The sequence below is a fragment of the Nuphar pumila genome, chromosome 6 (assembly GCF_984573655.1).
Source record: "Nuphar pumila chromosome 6, dmNupPumi1.hap1.1, whole genome shotgun sequence".
Taxonomy (NCBI): domain Eukaryota; kingdom Viridiplantae; phylum Streptophyta; class Magnoliopsida; order Nymphaeales; family Nymphaeaceae; genus Nuphar; species Nuphar pumila.
The window spans coordinates 98,130,948-98,153,004 of NC_143254.1; the positions used below are offsets into that span (position 1 = coordinate 98,130,948).

Genomic DNA, 22,057 nt, shown 5'->3' on the forward strand with positions numbered 1-22,057 from the left:
ACCCGAACCCGCCTAAGAGGCGGGTTGGCGGGTCGGGTTGGCGGGTCGTGTCAGAAATTGCCACCCCTAGACCCGCCTAACCCGTTTATTAAACGGGTCGGGTTGGGGGTATGCCAACCCGCCAACCCGTCTGACCCGTTTAATAAACGGGTTAGGCGGGCGGGTCAACCTGCCAACCCGACCCGCCAACCTGACCCGCAAACCTGAGAACCTGTTTACCCGACCCAACCCATTTATTAAATGGGTCGTGTCGGGTTACCCGTTTATTAAACGGGCCGGGTTCGTGTTTGCCACAACCGACCCGTTTAAACGGGTCGGGTTCGGGTTGAGGTATGCTGACCCGCTGACCCGCCAACCCGAAGCGATTGCCACCCCTATGCTTAGGTCATTTATTTCAATTAAATGCAGTCAGTATAAATCACCTACACTCCTCTATAAGAGCTTGATGAAGCATGTAAATTTTCAAGCGTTGAGGGGATAGGGAGGCGCTCCACCAAAAACTGAGGCAAGGCCTAAGCCTCCAGGCGCAAAGCTGAAGCCACAAAATTTATTTTTTAAAATTTAAAAAATATTATAAAAGAACATCTAAAAATACAAATAAATAAAAAATACTTTATTGATGAAGCAACCACCAATAAGAAATAAAAAATGTCAAATAAATATTAAAAAATATGATATTAACGTGTAAAAGTAACTCAAAAACTTATTATATAACTGAAAAACTGATTATATAATTGAAAAAGTAATTATATAACTTAGAAACAAATTATATAGCTGTAAAAAAATAAATTATATACACAACATAACAGGATTAAAAAAACTATAAAAGAGTAACTAAAAATTTCCTTTTTTTCTTCTTTATTCACGCTTCAGGTTGGCGCCTTGAGGCCCATAGGACCTCAAGGCGAGGCACACCTTTTGCGCCATGCTTTTAACAACACTATTCCCATCAAACGCAAAGCAACTGCGAGTAAGTTTACCTTTCAAACAATAGGAGGAAAAAAAGTGACAACATGACTTGGAAGCATAGTTACCAAGAAACGAAACGGATACGAGAAGCGATGCATGAAGAGAAAATGAGTATTAGAAAGTATTATGAAACGGGAAGCCGGATATAGTTGTTAAGCCATTAAAATGCATGAAAAATAAAAAATGAAATACATAGAAAGCAATATGAAGAGTCAACAAAAACAAATAAGAAATAACATAAACACAAGTATAAAATGATATCAAACCAACATGCAAGTTTGTTATAAAAATTATGAATTATTTTATAATATGAAAATTGTAAGAAGTGAGAGAGAAGCAAATGAGAAGTGATAAGAAGCGAGTTAAGAAAGCTAAAGAGAATCAATTTTAAAAAGTAAAAAAGCAAAAGAGTTTTTCGCTTCCCAAGAGTGTTCCTAGTGTGGCAAGAAGTTTTGTGTCTGTATGCTTGGAAGTGTGGAATGAAACTATCTGCAACAGGGTTGGATCTCTCTGGGTTCAAAAGTACAAAACCCTTGTGTTCCTTCTTTGAAATAATGGATCTGCATGAAATTGGGACCAAATCCACTTAGTACCGGGTTGATCCTGCCCTTCGACCTAGGGATGGCAGTGGACTGAGGCAGATGTAGGGAAAAACTCTCCATCCCCACCTCGTCTCAAAATTTTGCCCTCCATCCTTACACGGGTTTTGATTTTCACCTCCATCCCCAGTTCAGTCATCTCCGCTCCAAATGTGACGGGTTTAGACGGATCCATGTTTCCCCAGATCCACTACCATCCCGACCCGGACCGCACCTTCGTAATCGTGGGCTTGGTGTTGCTTTGTCGCACCAAAAACAGTCCCAATATCCACCGTCGATCGAAAAAAATGGGCGGTCCGAATAAGGGAGATTTCCCATCTGGCCGCTCGGTATATATCCCCGATTCTCTACGTTCGCCTCTTCACACCGAGAGACGATCGGGCCGATCAAGGGATGGAATCGTCCGTCCTTCTCATCTCTCTGGCGATCTTCGCTCAACTCCTCGATCCTTCTCTCGCGATCCCTTCCGGGTTAGTTTTCTTGTCGCGTTTTTCCTGTTCTTTTTGCCCTACTTTGATCTTCTACTCTTCCATCTACTCACAGAGGACGATCCCCATCTGGGAGTTCCGATCCTTTCCTTTGAAGGATAGCATCGTTGATCGATCGAATTCGTTAAAAGTTTGTTTTTGTTGCCTGCTTTGATTGATTTGCTTACTTTTCGCTGCTTTTTCCTCCGCAGCAATGGTGATGGTTACACGATTAATGGCCAAGTGAAGATCCAAGGTACTACTTTGATCTTCTTTGGACTTTTTTGTAGTTAGCTCGTCCTCATGGTCCGAAATTATGAGGTTTAGCTGGCAATAGTTGGCGTCTGGTTGAAACAATCTCCAGAAAAGTAGGATTACTTGGGAAATTGCATTGATATTTGACATTGCAAGTTCCTAGCTTATTTCTTATATCAAGGTACGAGTTGGTAGTTCCAAAAACCCCAAAACATGGTGCTGTGATGCAAGTTTGATCTAAATCATGGGGTTTCTGATCTTGCTTCCTTTCTGTTTATTGTGTCTGGAGTTGAATTACTTTGGATCAATCCTTTATGGTTCACTGTTGTATTTTTGTCTGGTTAGTTAAGCTCAAACTGGACTGAATGGAGAATAACGTAGGTGAGATTTGTATGGCATGCGTTTGTTGTTGGATTTGAAAAATTGAACTTTAGGCACATAACATAAAGGATCTCCGCTATGATTATAGTCGATCAACTAGGGACCTTTTTCAAATTGTTTTTTGCTTATTTTTAATCACTTAGGACATCCTTTTGTTGATATGAGCGGACAATTTGATGCGCATATTGGAATATACCTTTTCCTTTTCCAATTCTATGTTGGTTTCACAATCAATCTGTTGCTACTATTTGGAATTTCGTGATGTTAATCGTCATGCATGGATGGATTTTTGAGTGAAGGTTTTCCATGCCTTTCTAATGCACATAGTCGCTTATTACTTCTCACTTATATGTTTTTCTTGGCAACCTTTGTCATTAACTGCTCTTCTAACCTCATGAAACTGATCAGTTGTGTCTAAGATTTAAGGCTCATCTTGTGGCAAACATCTTTTTCCTTTGTGAATTTGTGGAATAAAATGTTACTAAAAGTTATGTTGACATCAAAATTTAACCTTGGAAGCGGCCTGATATGAGCAGTTTCTTATTATGTGATCCTTCTACTATCACAAATGACCTTGCTTCCTACTTTCGCTGTTTATCAGATACTTTGTCTACAACGTCTAAGATTTGGGGCTCATCTTGTGGCAATCATCTTTTCATTTGTGAATTTGAGGGATAAGATGTTACCAGAAGTTCTCTTGACATCTAAATTCAAGCTTGGAAGCGTCCTGATATGAACAGTTTTTTATTATGTGATCCTTCTATTTATCACAAATGACTTTGGTTCCTACTTGGGCTCTGTATCATACACTTTGCCTACAACTGGCTTCTCCTACAGTTTGCTTCTGTCTTTAGCATGACTCTGGTTGCTGGACACTCATTGCACTCCACAAAGTGTCCGATCAACGTGAATGTTTTTGTAATGCTTGGGAAAAAGCATTTAGTGAGTAATGATGTATGAACACCTGGCAGACATTTAGATGGCACAATCATTATATGGTCGGAAGGATTTTTTTTTTGAGTATGTGAGTTTGCTTTGTTTAGGAGTTGATGGCTTTATATGTACGATCTTTGTAACTTAAATAGGTGTACTAGGGTGTGTGCGACTTCTTCATGCAATTTATATATCATGTTTTCTGTCAAAAGAGTACTGAAACAAACATATTATAGACAAAAAGCTCATTGAATGTTTAAATCTAAGAGTATCTACAATTGTCAAACAAAAATTTTCTAGTGAAATAAAAAAAAAATCATGTTGATGGTCCAATATATGTGTGTAAATGATAAGAGTAAACTGTATAGTCAAAAGCACTAGTCGGTGCTTGGCTGCTGGGCCCTCTAAAAGCCCTAGTGGGGGCTAGGCAGGACTAGTTGGTATCAAAAGTTGAAGAAAAAAAAATGAAGTACAGAATCTACAATCTGTTGCTAAAATCAATAGCAAAGATGTATCCAACATGAAATTAATCAAGAAGATAAACATAAACAAAATATAGCATGCCTTAGCACATTGTAAAATTGTAATTTTGCATTACGGCTATGTTACCGGGACACACTGTTTTAGGTGGCGTACTTGTCGACACGGGGGCGGGTACTGGACACGCCATTTTGTGTGTCCTATATTTTCAGTATATAATATATTATATTTTCACTTTATAAATATATATTTAGATTTTATTCAGTTTATTTTGAATTCATTTTGTATTTGTGATATATATATATAGCCGTGTCTCCATACCCACATTTTTTTTGAATTGCCATGCCGTACCCAGATGACATAGCATTACAACATTCTATAGTTTGTTCCATTGTTGTTGTAATAAAAAAATATAAAATCACTAAATTAAAACAAGTGAAAAGAAAAAAAATTAACTTTAAAGTTTAAACTTAGAGTATATGGAAGAAATGTGGAGTGTGTGTGTGTATATATATATATATATATATATATATATATATATATATATATATATATATATATATATATATATATAGAGAGAGAGAGAGAGAGAGAGAGAGACCATCCAACTAAAGAAATGTACAAACTGCCAAAGCTACTTTTAAAAATCATATTTAAAAGCATTTTTTAGCAAATTTGACCAGACATGTGATTATCATGATAAAAACTTAAGAACTGACTCTTATTGCGAACATTTTTTATACACAAATTGGATTTTTATGATCTAGAAAACATCAAAATTTTCAAACTGTTAATTTTTAGCACATTATAAAATCCTACGTATGCATTGAAAAAATTTGCTACAAGAGTCGATTCTTAGGTTTCTTACCATGGAGATCGCATCCATACGGTCATATTTGCCAAAAACACTTTTAAAATCAATTTTTGAAAGTGGTTTGGACGGTTTACCTTTCTTTGGTTGGTCCCCCTTATATATAGAGAGATGGGTGTCTTATCATACACTCATCCTGTTCGACGCAAAATCGGGCTTATGTGTGCCGCTGATCGTGTGCTCGATCAGCGGCACACAGAAATTTGCGCAAAAAATGTTTTTAGCGGCAATTCAAAACTGCCTCTAAGGCTTAAAATAAAAAAAAAGAACTCACACCGCATGGCCATGCGTTTGACTTTTGTCTGACAAAAGGGGGGCATCCAACCAAAGAATGGTCCACTAGAAATATGTGAATCAAAGTATGAACTAATATTTTTATAGGTTTATTTATTTATTTATTTTCTTAAATTTCACCATACAGATTTGATCTAGATAGTTGGTTTTATAAAAACAAACTCTTGGATCATCCGATTAAGATGCATAAGAAGAATCTTTTAAGGCTTGAAAATCAATGACTTAGAAATTTTGTAAATATTCAAGCATCGAAAAATTACATTTTTTCATTGAAAATACGTGATACAACAATCGATTCCTAGCAAATGGACCACGCCAAATGCATCTCCAGGGTTGGATTTGCAAAAAAAGTGTCAAAAATGCCTAGTTCACACTTTGGTTCACATATTTTCAGTTAACATATTCTAGTGACCTTAGTTGTCAAAGGCGCAGCGTGTAGCCCCACTGCTTGGGCTTTTGGGTTTGGGGCCCTTTTTTACCGCCTGGGCACTGCCTAGGCTGTTACTGACTAAGCTTAAGGATAAATTTATCCTTTTTTACCTTGCCAAAGAAAAATGAGGAAAAGTATAAAAGGGGAAGAGTGTAGTCATTCCCCTCTCTCTCTCTCGGTTTGTTGCAGTCAGAAGAAGAAAAAGACTAGAACATGCTCTCTCTCTCTCTCTGTTTTCTTCTTCTTCTCTCCCCCCCCCTTTTCTTTCTTTTTTCTCTTCTTTTTCTTTTTCTTGTTTTTCCTTCCTTTTTTTTCTATAGTTTATGTTTTTAAGTTATATATATATATATATATATATATATATATATATATATATATATATATATATATATAACCAGAGTTGCCAGTCGAGGAGGCGGGAGCGGGAAGCGATTCGAGAAGCGAAAGTGGGAAGCGAGGCACTTTCAAAATTTTAGGAAGCGGGAAGCGTGGGACGACTTAGAAGCGAATTAGGATTTGTCTCGGAAGCGAGGGGGAAGCAAAAAAAGAGAAAAATAAAATAAAAATACAAAAAAGGGGGAAGCGAGGGAAATTTTTTTGCGCTTCCCAGCATGCTTCGGAAGCGCGACATTTTGCGCTTCTGAAACATGCTTCAGGGAAGCACGCTTCCCCATTCCCTATGGCACTTCCGGCAACTCTGTATATAACTGAGTCTTGTGTTTCAGTTATATATTATATATTATGTATTTCAGTTATTATAATATGTATATTATATATATTGTCTTTGTCTGTTACATATATATTATATATATCTGTGTGTGTAATTCATATATAATCTATTTGACTATTTTTGAGTTATATATATATATATATATTTGTGTGTAATTCATATATATTCACACACACACACACACACACACACACATATATATATATATCATGTATGTATATTTGACTATTTGTTCTCTGTATCTTTTCTCACATACACTCACACACACAGATGCTGATTCACACATATATATCTGTTTTTTGTGTATATATATATATATATTAACATACTATAAGCATATATTATATATGAGTATATGTAATTATGTATAGTTTTTGTGTGTATTGTTTCTGCTTTATATTTATGTTTGTCTCAATTAGTAGCTATGTCACATGGGTGCGGGTGCGGGTTCGGGTGCGGGGATTCGGCACTTCCAAAAAACCCGGGTGCGGGGGTGCGGCAGGGGCAAAATGTAATATATATATATATATATATATATATATATATATATATATATATATATATATATATATATATATATATATCAAGGGGGTCAGCAGCTCTGTCAGCTGTCAGCAGCTGACAGACAGCTGCTGCGGCTGACAGCAGCTGCTGCAGCTGACAGCAGCTGACAGCTGCTGCTGCTGTCAGCAGCTGACAGACAGCTGCTGTCAGCAGCTGTCAGCATTACTTTTTTTAAAAAAAAATTCGCAGCCCATTTGGGCAATTTTTTTTTAAAAAAAATAAATCCAAAACAAGAATGGACCAAAATGATCCTGGGTGCGGTCAACGCACCCAGGATAGGGTTGACCGCACCCGGTGCCGCACCCGCACACGCACCCGCGTCGAGTCGCGTCGACGCGGGTGCGGCACCCTGCTAGCCGAATCCCTGTGACATAGATTAGTAGCTATTTCTTATCTTTTTCACATTCACACACACACACACACACACACACACATATATATATATATCATGTATGTATATTTGTTTTGTGTATCTTTTCTCTCACACACACTGATGCATATATATATATATATATATGTTTTCTGTATGTAAATATATAATTATATATATTAACAAATTGCCTATACAACAACAACAACAACTACGCCTTCATCCCAAAACAATTGGGGTCAGCGATATGAACCAAAAAAGAAATTCATTTTGGGTCTTCCACATGAATCCTTTTCCTCCAATCATTTCTATCCAACGCCATGTCCTCGGTGAGGTTCAAAGCATTCATATCCTTTCCTATCATCTCCATCCAAGTCTTCCTAGGCCTACCCCGACCTCTTTTAACTAATATATTTTCCCATTTCTCCAACCTTCTAACTGGAGCATCATTAGGCCTTCGCCGAATATGTCCAAACCACCGTAAATGATTCTCTCGCATCTTATTTTCAATGGGTGCAACACCTACCTTCTTACGTATCTCTTCGTTCCGAATCTTATCTTTTATTGTATTTCCACACATCCATCTATTATATATATTTTCTGTCCTAATTCTTGGCCTATATAGTTTAGTTTTAGGATTTTTTAATGTTTAGAGATGAAGATTAGCATATGAGACAGTTAAATGGGATGTTTTTTAGTTATTCTGAACTATTAGTAGTTCAGTTATGACTTATGACATTCTAGTATGACTACTTGGATGCGAATTTAATATTGTTAAGGCTTTAATTGTGTTTAAATGATTTAATTGTCTTTTATTTACATTGTCAATTGCATGGTTTGTTTATTCAATTGTTTATTTTTTCTTCTTATTTGTCTATTGCTTATTTTATGTCTATTGTTATTTTTTTTGTATACATGATTTTATTTTTTGTATATTGTTTATTTACATTGTTAGTTGTATGGTTTGTTTATTCAATTGTTCATTTATTCTTAAATTTTTTTAGCATGTTATTTAATATAATGGTATTACGGTGTTCGACAACATGTTGCATTTTGTCTATTGTTGTTGGTTGATTTTATGTTGTATACATGTTTGTTATTAATTTTAGCAGTTTGTTTACATATTTTGTGTATTTTTTTATTTTTTTTAATTGAGGGGTACTAACTAGTCTTTTTAGGTGCTCACTGACTAGGCACCGCCTACCACCTTTGACAACTAAGCTAGTGACCCTATATATATACACTAATGTGTTCCTTAGCCCCCTTTTTCGTTAGGTCTCATTAGGCCCCTTAAAAAATTGTAGTTTTAAGTATTTTTTTCTCACGTCTAACACCGTAGATGTGATCTATTGGTTTTGTTTAGTGGGAACCAGCTTTTGGATAACCGGAATCTGACCTTTATACAGGTTTTTCTGGTGATCCAAAATCAATGGCTATGAAGGTACCAGTTTTTTCTGGCTCAGAAAAAGCATGTTTTTTTCGTCAAAAAGCATGATCCAAGAGTCGATTCCCACTAAATCGAGCATGCTAAACACATCTAACGGTTCAGATCTATCATAAAACACTTAAAACCTACAGGGCGGAACGAGAAATAGGGCCTATATATATGTCATTAGTCACAAATATCGGTCTTGGCTATATCTTGGTAAGGCAATTTCTCATGATAATATAGGTTTTGTTGATAAATATGGGGAAAAACTCAGCTTAAAAAGTTTTGAAAAATATAAAAATAGCACAAATAAGTAAGAAAATAACATGTTTAGATAATAAAATACACGTGTAATAAAATAAATAAGTAAAAAATATAAAAGAAAGAAGAAAAATGTAGTTAGATATAGAGAACAAGTAAAAAAGATAATAAGTAATTGATAATAATATGATGTTATCGTGATATTATCACAATATATATAAATTTCTGTATCGTGATATTTTTCCTTTAATATTTTTATGAATTTATAGAGATATTATCGCTATGTTTTCATATATATATATATGTGTGTGTGTGTGTGTGTGTGTGTGTGTGTGTGTTTTATTGTTTTGATGTATATGTTTAGTTATAGGTCAAATAAAAAAGTTGACAATGTTGTCCTTGCCGCTTAGGTAGGGACAGTCTAGTTGCCAACTAACCAGCACAAATGAGCCATACCACCTTGTTGAATGGGCCTAGGCGGTAGGGCTGCACCTTGCCCAACTAGCTGTTGGTCAGTGATTTTGACTACATAGAAAGTAAATAGACATTCATTTGTGTTATGGATCATGAATCATAAGCATGGATTAGAATAGGAATGCAATATAACTTTTGCCTGTTTTTGTTCCTTTTCTTTGTTATATATAATCATAGTTCATTTACACATTAGCAAAATATTCTTGACTGATATAACCATGTTGGATGAAACACAAGAGATCTATCTTGGGCAATCTCATGAACAGAACAGAAATAGACTGATAGCAAAAGTTTATGGTCTAATCACCATTACATGCAATGTCCAGTTCCAAAAATATCTGCAGCTAAAGCTATCTATCAAACCAAAAACTTGTGATGTTCCAAAAAAGTGAAAATGATAGATCCGATTCCACACACAGTAAAGATTTATGATACGTGTATAAGGTACCCAATGTTTGTGGGACTCCCTAGGACAAATAAGCAAATTGCTTCTTCACAAAAAAGACTGTGAGGTTGTAAGCTATTTGAATCCGATTGCAAATGATTTCTTATACTTTTCAGGCCATTCTCTATAGTATTGCATGAGAGTGTATGCATCATGATAAGGCGAAGATTTGAGGGTTCTAACAAAGGAGATATGAGAAAATAGTGGGCTCTAATAATCTGTTTAATAGTTATAATAGCTGTTAACTTTTACCGCCCCTTATTAGCTTTATTCATTACCACAGTTAAGTTCAACATGGAATGTCCAGGTTAGATAGTGGCCTTGTTCATTAAGCTGAGCGTTGAAGGCTCAGTCAGCTTCCATTTTCAAAAAAGAAAAGCTGAATCAGCTTCATTGATGGAGGGATGACCACTGCATCCTGACCTTTTACTTAAGGTCATTGTCTCCTATTCCAATTCTTTCTTGAGAATCCTTCAATTGCCAAAGATTATTTAGATTTGGCTAGTTCAACAAGCAAAGATTAGATTGTAACAAGAAAGAAAGAAGTTAGGGAGTGCATGTCTTGTAAATAACAATGATCCAGTGATCTCATGGGCATTATAATTGATATTACTGGGTCAGTTAATGTTTATCTTGGTGAGTTACTCTACTCTTGATGTGTGAATATGACTATACATGCATGTCTGTTGCACTTGCATCTAAGTGACGTATATCTTTGACTTAGTATCTGTACATCATTATCTTGTACAAACAATTTTTAGCCTTAGGGCTTATTCCTCATTCGACTAGAGTGGCTTGCACTTTTGTAAAGTTTGGAGAGGTTCGTTCCTTGAGGCTACACTTGCACCTCTTAGTCATGGAAAGATGGTTGATGCCAATTTTGTTATTCTTTATGCCATTTGGATACTTCTGAAATCTATATAATAAATAAATAAATACTTAATTCTTAGCATGGGATGAGATCAAGAAAAATGAAGAGCATTGACATGCAATTATATATTCGTATAGATATGGAAAATCATTGACGGGTACGAGAACGACAAACATTGGATTGCTGTCATAACAAATCTATTTGAATGTTTGTAAAATAGTAAACATTTTTTGTCTTCTCCCTCCCCTAAACAGCCAACAACACCAATATTGGCATGTAAGAAAGGTTTGGGCATGTTGTATGGAGACCTATTCCACACCAATGAAAAAGGTTGACACGATGCAAGTGGAAGAAATTAGGAAAGAGGAAGACATTGAGAGGTGACATGAAGGCTTGTAAAGTAACCTAAGTTGTAGCTCTAGATAGGAAGGAATGGAAAAAAAGGATCCATTAAGCTGATCCCATGTAGTTTGGATAAATCTTGATGATGATTATAGGATTTGCTTACATCTCAATTGTTAGTTCTGTTAAAATGTATCTCCAAAAACATTATTGTAAGTATATATATATACTTATATACATAGAGATGCGTATACATATATATATCATATCATATATATATATATATATATATATATATATATATATATATATATATATATATTCACCCAAAAAGGGCATTATTGTAATTTCCCATCTTGCGCATATTCCAATTGGAATATGTTGTAATTTTCTTTTTCTTTATTTTTGCATGTCTTTTTCATTTTTATTTTTTTTTATTTTTTTGTCATAAAGGTACATTGGGGGTCCCTCCAATAGAGTCGTTGGGGACCCCCCCCCCCCAACGACTCCTTTGGGAGCCCCCTCTTGCACCTCATTTCTCTTGTATAAATAAGGGTGTTCCCCCTTACTTCTCCTAAGCTTGAGAGTCTCAATCATTTTGTTCTTTCTATAAAATACATGCCATAGTGCATGTTTATTATTTTTACGCTTTTGCGTACTTTGTTCAAGTGTTGTGAGAGTGCCTTCGTGCACATCTTTTCTAAAAGTATTTGTGCTCGTATGCGTATTGTCTTGTCATAGACAATTTTACATGGTATCAGAGCCAGGTTGATTATTGAAGATCGTGGGATTCTCCTTTTTTCGAGTGCCTCAAAAAACGTGCCTTCCGATCTTTGAAGTTTGAAGTGGTGGATCTTTCTTATCAAATATTTTAGAAGAATCTTGTGCAAAGTTGGTGTTGAAAATATTGTGTTGGTACGCTTTTCTCCCTCCCTCTTTACTCTCTAATAGGCGAAAAAGAGTCTCATTTTGCTCTTGGTTTCAAATTAAACGGGTCCAATTATCATGTTTGGGCCGGAAATATGGAGGCTCATATAAAAGGGAAGGGCCTATGGGGATATGTACTTGGCACAATTCCGGAACCGGAACCCAAGATTACCGTGGTAAATGGAAGCGAAATCAAGATTCTTGAGGGAGAAGAAAGAACGAAAGCCCTTGAAGAATACTCCAAGAAGCACGATGAATGAGAAATGAAGAATTTCAAGATTCTTTCATGGTTTTTCTCATCCGTGGAAACCAAGATGAATGCCAACATTATTAAGTTCAAAAAGGCATCGGAAGCTTGGCATTATCTTGAAAAAATGTACACATCAAGGGATCTATCTCATAAGTATTACCTTCAAAAGAAGGCTATCTCCCTTACTCAAGGTGAAATGACGATTAGGGAATACTTTGCCGATCTTTCCTCTATTTGGGATGAGCTTGCAATGCTTTAACCAAAATGGAGTGGAGAGGCAATTGAACTCCGTCACAAGCAACTTGAAGAAGATCGGTTCTTCAACTTTTTGAATGGGCTAAGGCCCGAATTTGAGCAAATAAGGTCATCTCTTCTTTTCTCTTTTTCTCCCCCTTCTCTTGAAGATGTTCTCACCAAATTAAGTGGTGAAGAAACTTAGTGATGATGATGTATCATTAAACCATGATGAAGAAAATGATGGTTGCGGACTTCTTCATAAAAGCTCTTTGTTCGCCCAGATTTCATTTCCTTCTTGGCAAACTTGCGGTTATCGCATCGTAAGTTTGAGGGGGGGTGTTAAAATGTATCTCCAAAAACATTATTGTAAGTATATATATATACTTATATACATAGAGATGCATATACATATATATATATATATATATCATATATGTATGCGTATATATATATATATATATATATATATATATATATATATTCACCCAAAAGGGCATTATTGTAATTTCCCATCTTGCGCATATTCCAATTGGAATATGTTGTAATTTTCTTTTTCTTTATTTTGCATGTCTTTTTCATTTTTATTTTTTTTATTTTTGTCATAAAGGTACATTGGGGGTCCTCCCAATAGAGTCGTTGGGGACCCCCCAACGGTCACAAATGTGATCGTTGGGGACCCCCCAACGGTCACAAATGTGATCGTTGGGGGCTCCCCAACGACTCCTTTGGGAGCCCCCTCTTGCACCTCATTTCTCTTGTATAAATAAGGGTGTTCCCCCTTCTCCTAAGCTTGAGAGTCTCAAGCATTTTGTTCTTTCTATAAAATACATGCCATAGTGCATGTTTATTATTTTTACGCTTTTGCGTACTTTGTTCAAGTGTTGTGAGAGTGCCTTCGTGCACATCTTTTCTAAAAGTATTTGTGCTCGTATGCGTATTGTCTTGTCATAGACAATTTTACAAATTCAACGACAAAATTCAGCATTTGCTTCCATAAATTGCCTTAGATAAATAATTTAAAGTAGGATAAATTCTTGCATGCCTTCAAACATGAAATATAACAATACAAACCACATGTCATATATGCCAATCATACAATTTTATTTTAAGAAAAGTGTGGATGCATATTTTGATAGACAAGAAAACAATATTGGAGTGTTTTTCTTTTTCACTCGGCTATTCGTGTAAAGCTTGATATGTTGTTTTAATGTTCGTACTCTTGGCCGTTGTAGAGATGTTCTAATTAAGGTTGTCTGTATCGTGCTGTATCATATGATACGGTACATATCGTACGATACAGTATGCTACACATCGTTACTTTTGGGGTTTACGATACAATACACACTCGTATCACGATACGAGTATGTATCATACAATACACTCCTGTATTATGCCGTATCGTATGATACACCTTCGACGCACTTTAAAAAGGCCGAAATTTAATTTTTTTATTTTGGGTTTTAAATACCTTTTGAGGAACAACTTCTCCATTTGTCTAGATGTCATTAGAAGTGCATTTCCACCGTTTTTCACCTAAAGAAGTGGGTTAAGGTAAAAAAAATGCATTTCCACCATTTTTTCACTCAAGAAAATGGGTTTAGATAAAAAATCTTTATTATGAGTAAAATTATAAAGCTACTCTCCAATCCGCAAAAATTAAAGTTTTATATCAAGATATATATCAATCTCCATACTCCTCCACAAAGATGGCATCAGATGATCTGGCATGGCAATGGGGTACTCAAGTAATGAGTGGAAACCGATTGAAAATCGAGTGCAACTATTGCCATAATACTTTTGTTTATGTAGTATGAAAGTTTGAGTCTTGTAGCATGTGCTTAATTGCAAGATATTTAATATTTTGCATTGTTCTTGTGAGATAGTCGATGTTTGATGATGTCTTATGCAATTCATAGAAACATAAATGCTTCATATGTGATTTTATGGTTGTATTTTGTGGAATTCATCATTATTTCATGTGATGTGATTTTTTTAGATTTTTTATTAAAATTTTCTGATTTTTCTTTATTTTTTTGGATTTTTTAAATTTTTTATTAAAACTTTACGATACGTTTATGATACGATACGTTACGGTGTTACTATTGGCCCGACCGATACGAGTAACGATACACTACTTACAATCTTGGTTTTAATAACTATGAGAGGGTTTTGGAAACAATATTTAAAGATATCATGTTTTTTTACCCCTTTCTGCTGCATTATATGCAACCTAAATTTTCTTCTTAAAGAAAATAGAAATCCTAGTGTAAGCTTTTTCCACTGCATACTCCTAGTTGCATGATTCTTACGATAAAATTGTTTTCTGCTTGTAGGTGTGGGAGCACAAAGCATTGTCCTTCTAGGAAAAAATTCAAATGTTAAAGTATTATTTAATGGTGGCGAGAGGGTCACTTTTGTCAGACCAGATGGTTTCTTCTCTTTGTATCCTTTATTTTATCCCATTTGACTGTTTTTGTGTAGCTTATGTTGTTCGGCATTGCACATATTCACATTGCAGCAGTTCACCCATTTTTTCTAAACATCACTGTTACCCGATGATATGTATATTATAGAGAAAATGATCCCCTAAATATCTGCTGATTTGTAGAGGTATGAAACATTTCTCCTCAGAATGTCCTACAACTTTTCTGGTAATTCCTGGAGTATCATTGTCTCATACTCGTGGGCAGCATGGCCTGGAAAACTTATCTTTGAGGTCCTGTTTTGGATCACTGCATCACTTTTTTTAGGTGGTGATATGAATGATATATTTTTTGCCCCACAAGCCAGTTCAACCCATGGAGCATTTGTCACTGTGCGAGCTTGTCTTTATCCTTTCCAAGACAATGATGCTGCAGAACATCCTATCTTCAGCCACATGCTGTTGCATGGTTGGCGAGATAATCCACCCAATCCTTTGCTTCTTGAATTCAAACTATAGCATGGAACTAGATGCAATGATCAGATTGTGGTGCCACCACATCTGTGGTGGGAAGTCTCAAGTTCTGTCATCACAGGGGACTGACCCCAGCAAATGAAGACTTAATGACAATCAGCTGCACTATACAGCTGATTGAGCCTCTATACTAGATAATAGCAAATGAGTCATTCTTCAGTCATCTGATTACTGGAAGTACTCATGTTTATGACCTAGGCATGGCCAAATTGCAAGCATTTACTCCAATGTGGTCCATCGGTCCATGTACCACTCATCTAAAGTAACAAATATGAGGGTACTCAATGACTGACCCAATGAAATTCTCTTACCGATATGCTTTTCATGATATCCCTATTCTTCCCTTTTTGCCACATCTTGGCCAAGAGCCAAAGCAAGATCTGCATTTCTACTGCCTTCTTCATGTGTAGAGGAATCAATACCCGCTCCTAACCCATGCAAATTATATGATGCATATTAGATCATGACCATGGTAGTGTGAAGGTAGGCATCTATTTCCTCTCATGCACGATGGGAATATTGTTTGGCTATATTTCCTGCCCAGAAATATTTCCCTGTATAGAATTAGAAAGAGAGGTAGTCTAAGAATGATGCAGTAGCTAGTGACACAAATATCTTATGGGGAAAATCCTATTTTTTCCTTGATATCTCAATAGGATGGATGCTATGTCATCTGATTTTCAATTCTTCCTGTTTATTTTGTATTGTTTGTGGCCCCCACTCATGCATGTTCTTGCTTTCTTAAAAAGAATGTATGGGCATGTGGCTGATTAACAGCATCACTTTAAATTGAGCTAAGATTATATAATTTGTACCCGACTTGTTGATCGTCTGTCCCTTGACCTAAAGAAAAGCCATGGTGTGCCTGCTGGCACACATCTTATTGAAGTTGCAGCTCTAGGTTATTTCTTCTCCCCGGTTGGTAATCCTTTCTTGCCATTTGTGTTCGTCATATTACTGGTGCAAGGACATTGGTTATGAGGTGGAAAATTTATGTGCAGGTTCGTGTCGATGTCAGCGCCAGGAACCCGGGTAAGGTTCAAGCGGCACTGACAGAAATGAGGAGGAGTTTGAATGAGCTGGTGCTTGAACCATTAAGAGAAGAGTATTATTATGAGGTGAATATACCAATTCCTTTCTTCCCCACTTCTTCCTTGCTGCCCTGGAAAAAAAAGGAAAAATCTTCTCTTTACGATTGAACTTTTTCTGGGGTTTTCACATCAATCTTGTGTTGCAGAAAAGAGAACCCTTCTCCATTATGTCTCTCTTGAAGAGCCCAATGGGATTGATGATGGGTTTTATGCTGGTCGCTGTATTTCTGTTGCCAAAATTAATGGAGAACTTGGGTAATGCGCATGCACTACAAATTGCATTTTGCTCTGGTCTCGCTACTAGAACCGATTCTAACAGATGTTTTGGTGTGTTACCAGATCCTGAAGAAATGCAAAGAGCTCAAGAGCAAATGCGAGGCCAGGGAGTCCCATCTCTTGCAAACTTGCTGTCTGGGAGTGGGAGAAGTTAAAGCGGACACAGTTTTTCTATTTTCCATTAAACAGATTGAGTGGTGGTTGGTTGCTTGAAAGATCAGAAACCTCGGGAAAGACTGGCCTCCAGTATCAGTTTAAAGGTTATTTGTTTTTAATGCATGCACTTGAACGATGAGATATTTTTATTTTTGGAACAAATGTTCACTACGACGAAGTACAGGTCACGGTGCAAGAATTTGGTGCAAGAATTTAAACATATATTGCACATGATTATGTGCTTTAATTAGCTGTGCAACTCCATTAACATGTAATTTACCCAAGGGAATAGACAAAAAAATCAATGCATTTGTGTTTTTGCTTTCAGATTTGATGCATGGCTGAAAAACAGGAAAGATAAAACGGTTGCCAAATCGAATGTGGAGTTGTAAAATCTGCATAATCATCTCTACATCCAAGGCCTTAGAGAGATGATTCTATCATAAATGTATGGTTATGCCATGTGTCATCCATGGAATTGGCAGCCAATCGCATGTCCCCGAGAATTCTGTTGAATCAGGTTACAGATTGATAATCCGTGAAAATGGAGGAAACAGCATTCCAATTGTTCCAATTTTGTCATGTTTCTTTTTTGAATGGCTCCATGCAACAAGTGACATTTTTTGTGATGTTGCTGAAATATGTTTGGGCCTTCTTGTGAGTGTTCCCTGCTTATAGCTTGGAGTCATGATTTCAGTCACACATGATCTTGTATTGATTTCCTGTACGCCCGTGCACCCGTACAGGGTGCCTGTTTCTTTTTATCTTATTGTCATCACAACTAGTTACGGAGCCTGCAGATCTTTAGGGCATGTTTGATCTTGTTGCGAGGGATGTGAATGCCATTTTTCACATGTTTTTCAACAAACGTGGGATGCGGCGGAACACCATCCGCCGTGTCCCACTTTTAATGTAATTAACGTCCCACCCCACCCCCTGTTACAAAATGAACAGGCACAGGGGGGACGATTAGCCCCAGAAAAAAAAACCTCGACGGGGGCGCCCTCCCATCCTCCGTCTCTCTCACCCCAACTCTCTCACTCTCTTCTCTCACCTCGACGCTCTCTCCTCTCTCACCCCAACTCTCTCACTCTCTCTCACCAACAAAAGCAAAATAAACCAAGGGGAGAAGAAAAGGAACGACTTAGGCCCTAAAAGAGGAGAGGGTGAAACATAGACATCGATCTCATCTCTCTCCCACAATCTTATTCAAGTTTTCCTCGTTTCTCCCCCACAAATCTAAGGCTTCTACTTGAATCTTTGATGGGTTTTCTTCGTTCTCTTTGATGGGTACTCTCTCTCTCGCGCGCATTTATTTATTTGTTTGTTTGTTGATTTGGTCATGTGGGTTTCTGTCAAAAATGTGTTTTTCTAAGATCTGGGTTTGGATTTCGCAAACTTCTATTTGTTTATTCGGGAAAAGAGAGCTTCTCTCTCTCTCTCTCTGGAAGATGAGGGTGAGAGGTTTTTCTTTTATTGAAATCTCTGGCCTTTAAGGATTCTTGGATTGAATTTTTTAGAGAAGTCCATTATTTTTTGGGGCTACTTATTTGTGGGGTGGTGGCTATTGATCGGGAGAATCTGTTAGTTGAACTTGATTTAGGGTTAGGATACTTATTCATGTATCATTGCCATATATATCTTTTCAGAGTCTTCTTGAGGTGTGGTGTTATGATTTTTGATCTCTCTCTCTCTCTCTCTCTATCTATCTATATATATATATATATATATATATATATATATATATATATATATATATACACACACACACACACACACGCATGCCTGCTCGAATGCGCAAATGAAGTTCATATATTTCTCAGGCTTAACGAACACACTTGAGATGTTTGCAATGCCCTCTCTTGGATTTTCTTAAGATCCTGTGATTGTAAATCACAATCACAACATTTTCTCAAAGTTAAGAGAAGGGACTTGTTTCACTTGTAATAGTTTCCCAGGGTTGTTCTTTTTGCATTTGGGATTTTCTCTTTTCCCTTTTTTATGTGTTGTTTAATTGGATTTGTTTTGTTGTGTTGTTATAGTGACTTTTATAATGAATTGCGCAGAAAAGTTTATATTTCTTTGATGGTGAATCCAAACTAGTGAAGATGGAGGGAAGCAGTAGGACTAGTTTGATTTGTACATGAAGCTGAAGGATTCAATTTATACAGTTGTAAGTGTTGAACTGATCTTTCTTTGATTATGGATTATGATGGGGGCATCAGTCTCTCTGATGACGCTGGGATGGTGATTAGAAAGATTGCTACCAATAGTGTTGACAGTTGGATCCCTGGGTTGAATGATCAAGCAATTTGGGCAACAAAGGAGGATTATAGTGCTTTGAATGAAGATTCGGACTATCTATCAGCTTCCAGCTTTGATCGGGGGCAGTCACAATCTCGATCAGGAAGTGAACCTCCTCAAAAAAGATCAAGGAACGCTCAGGGAGATCCACAAGGAAGTGAATTTGGCAGGGAATCCTCATATGTTAGTCGATCAAAGGCAATTGAGAGGATGTTTTTTAAGACAAAACTCTGCGGCAAATTTAGGCAAGGTACTTGTCCTTATATAACATTGCAATTTTGCTTATGGAATAGAGGAGCTGAGGAAGCCACCTCCCAATTGGCAAGAAATTGCCTCAGCCCAAGATGAGGATCGCTCTCTGACTTCAGAGCAAATAGAGGAAAACCAGATACCGTCTTTGAGTTCATCAGGTTTAGGAAGAGAACAAATATCTTATAAAGGAAGACACTGCAAGAAGTTCTACACAGATGAGAGTTGTCCTTATGGAGATACATGTACTTTTGTACATGATGAACAGTCAAAAGCTCGGGAAAGTATAGTGATAAGCTTGGGGCCTACAGTTGGTAGTGGTTATGGCAAAGCTTCCACTTTCATATATCAGGATCAATAGACACCTTGCCCCCTTATTAGTCTTGCTACTTTGGACCATGCTTGGTGAAGAATCTTCACAACTAAATTCAGTATTACCTTTATTGTATATATCCATTGTTCACTATATCATCTAGTGCTAAGGTGAAAATATCCAAAGGAATTCCTTTTCCAATAAGAAGTTAAAAGTAGCTAAAAGACCATTTTGTGGCCGTTATGACTGAATTAAGAATTTTTTTACATATGCAAGGCATGTAACACATTCATTTTTGTTTACCAATTTCAGCATAAGCAACTGTTTCATTTTGTCTTTATCAACTTTGAGACAAAACAATGGTGGTAAAGAATAAGTGACATTAAAAAAAACATTTGTTTTTACTTTATTACAATTTTTTGTACCATGTCTGTTTGGCCTCACAGATTTTGTAGTTCTCCAAATATAATTTTCTGTACCTCACAGATTTTGTGATATTTTTTGCACTATGGTTTTACAAATCCCATGTCCGTTTGGCCTTGTATTGTGGTTCTGCAAATCCAATGTCTGTTTGCAAATGGGTGTTACCTTGATGAAAATACTTTGTATCCACATAATGAACATTCAACTTGTCCCTAAAAATCAGCTAGGATAAAAAGATTATTGGAGTTGATGTTGCAATGTCTGTTGGTACACGGCAATGTTATTCATTATTTTAAACTGTTCATGAAGATGCACTAATTTTCCATGCTGATAGGACTTCTAGCAAATGTAATAATGAAGTTTGAAGGTCATTCTCTCTGATGCATCTAGTTTCATATGTTTTTTCTTGTTTTATTGTGTACTGTTTATCTTAAATGTTCTCTAGGTGGGTCCTGTTTGATATGTCATTCTTTCCACAGCTTTATCTTATTAAGTGAGTCAAATGTTTGCTTTTCTGTGGATTCTTGATAATATTTTTGAAAGATAAATACTGCATCATCGGCTGCTATGTCATGAAAAATCATGTTCTTGCCATAGCTAAATATTGCTACATCCAGTGCTTTGTCATGACATTTTCTGTCATTTTTTTATGTAAAATTGATATTTTTTTATTGTCACAAAATTTTACCATATTGTGGGAATTAATTTTTTGAGACCTTTGAAACCTTTCTTAATTGCACATTACAATCATATGATCAAACGTCTATTATTCTTTTTTGCCAAATTCGGGTAAAAAACCATATCCATATTCGGGTCAAAAATTCATATTCGGGGCAAAATCTAATTAGACATCCATATTCAGGGCAAAAATCCAATTTTAGATTTTCATATTCGGGGCAAAAATCCAATTTGAGATCCATATTCGAGGCAGAAATACATATTTGGGCTAAAAATCCAATTCGGGGCAAAAATTCAATTTGAGATCCTTATTTGGAGCAAAAATCTTATTCAAGGTCCATATTCAGGGCAAAAATCTAATTTCAAATCCATATTCATGGCAAAAAATCATGACTTTAGATATAATTTCGTAATTGGATCCATATCCGGGCAAAAAACCATAATTAACTTGTGAAAACATATAAAATGGTGGATGAATCGGGTCATACGATCCAAAACGAAGTAATTTAACCCATTATCTATGATTGTCCAAGTTGTCTGCACATTGTCATCAAACAACGGACATTTGAAACATAACATTTGAGTACAGTCCAAACAAACGTTGGACTTGGAACAGTTATTATGGAACGAACGGAACCAATGTTCTCTTCCTTTCTTTTTGTTCATTTTGTCCAACCCTGGACAAACGATCAAACATACCCTTAAGGACGGAATCTCTATATGAGATCACTTGGATTTGAGATCCAAGATATCCAAAAGGCTCCCTTACTGAAATTTCAAAAGTTTCACACTAGCATGACTTAAACGCTAAGTCTATGGGGAAGACTTATTAATTCATTGGATAATAATTACAAAGTGAATGAAGTTTCCAAGGAAATTCATGTCGTGAATGCTGAGGTGAATGTGAGACTTTAAACTGGAATGAAATTTTGAGATTGATCTATATACTTTGGGTATCAGACTCTCGACGCCCTTCAAAACTTGAATGCCTTGAGCCCGACCCACCTAGACAGGCGCGCGCATAGCGTAGTC

General features: G+C 36.4%; 1 protein-coding gene and 1 pseudogene across 1 annotated transcript; both read left to right on the plus strand.

Moving 5' to 3' along the window:
• The first annotated feature begins 1,936 nt into the window (after positions 1-1,936).
• LOC149835342 (ER membrane protein complex subunit 7 homolog) lies at positions 1,937-17,382 on the plus strand. Its single transcript, XM_090008416.1, has 7 exons — positions 1,937-2,038; positions 2,248-2,291; positions 14,913-15,021; positions 16,390-16,453; positions 16,537-16,653; positions 16,773-16,881; positions 16,966-17,382. Exons 1-7 carry the CDS (start codon positions 1,962-1,964, stop codon positions 17,055-17,057), a joined length of 612 nt encoding a protein of 203 aa, XP_089864542.1. The 5' UTR covers positions 1,937-1,961; the 3' UTR covers positions 17,058-17,382.
• Positions 17,383-19,302: 1,920 nt separating this feature from the next.
• Positions 19,303-19,972, plus strand: LOC149835343 (zinc finger CCCH domain-containing protein 12 pseudogene; annotated as a pseudogene).
• The last annotated feature ends 2,085 nt before the right edge of the window (positions 19,973-22,057 follow it).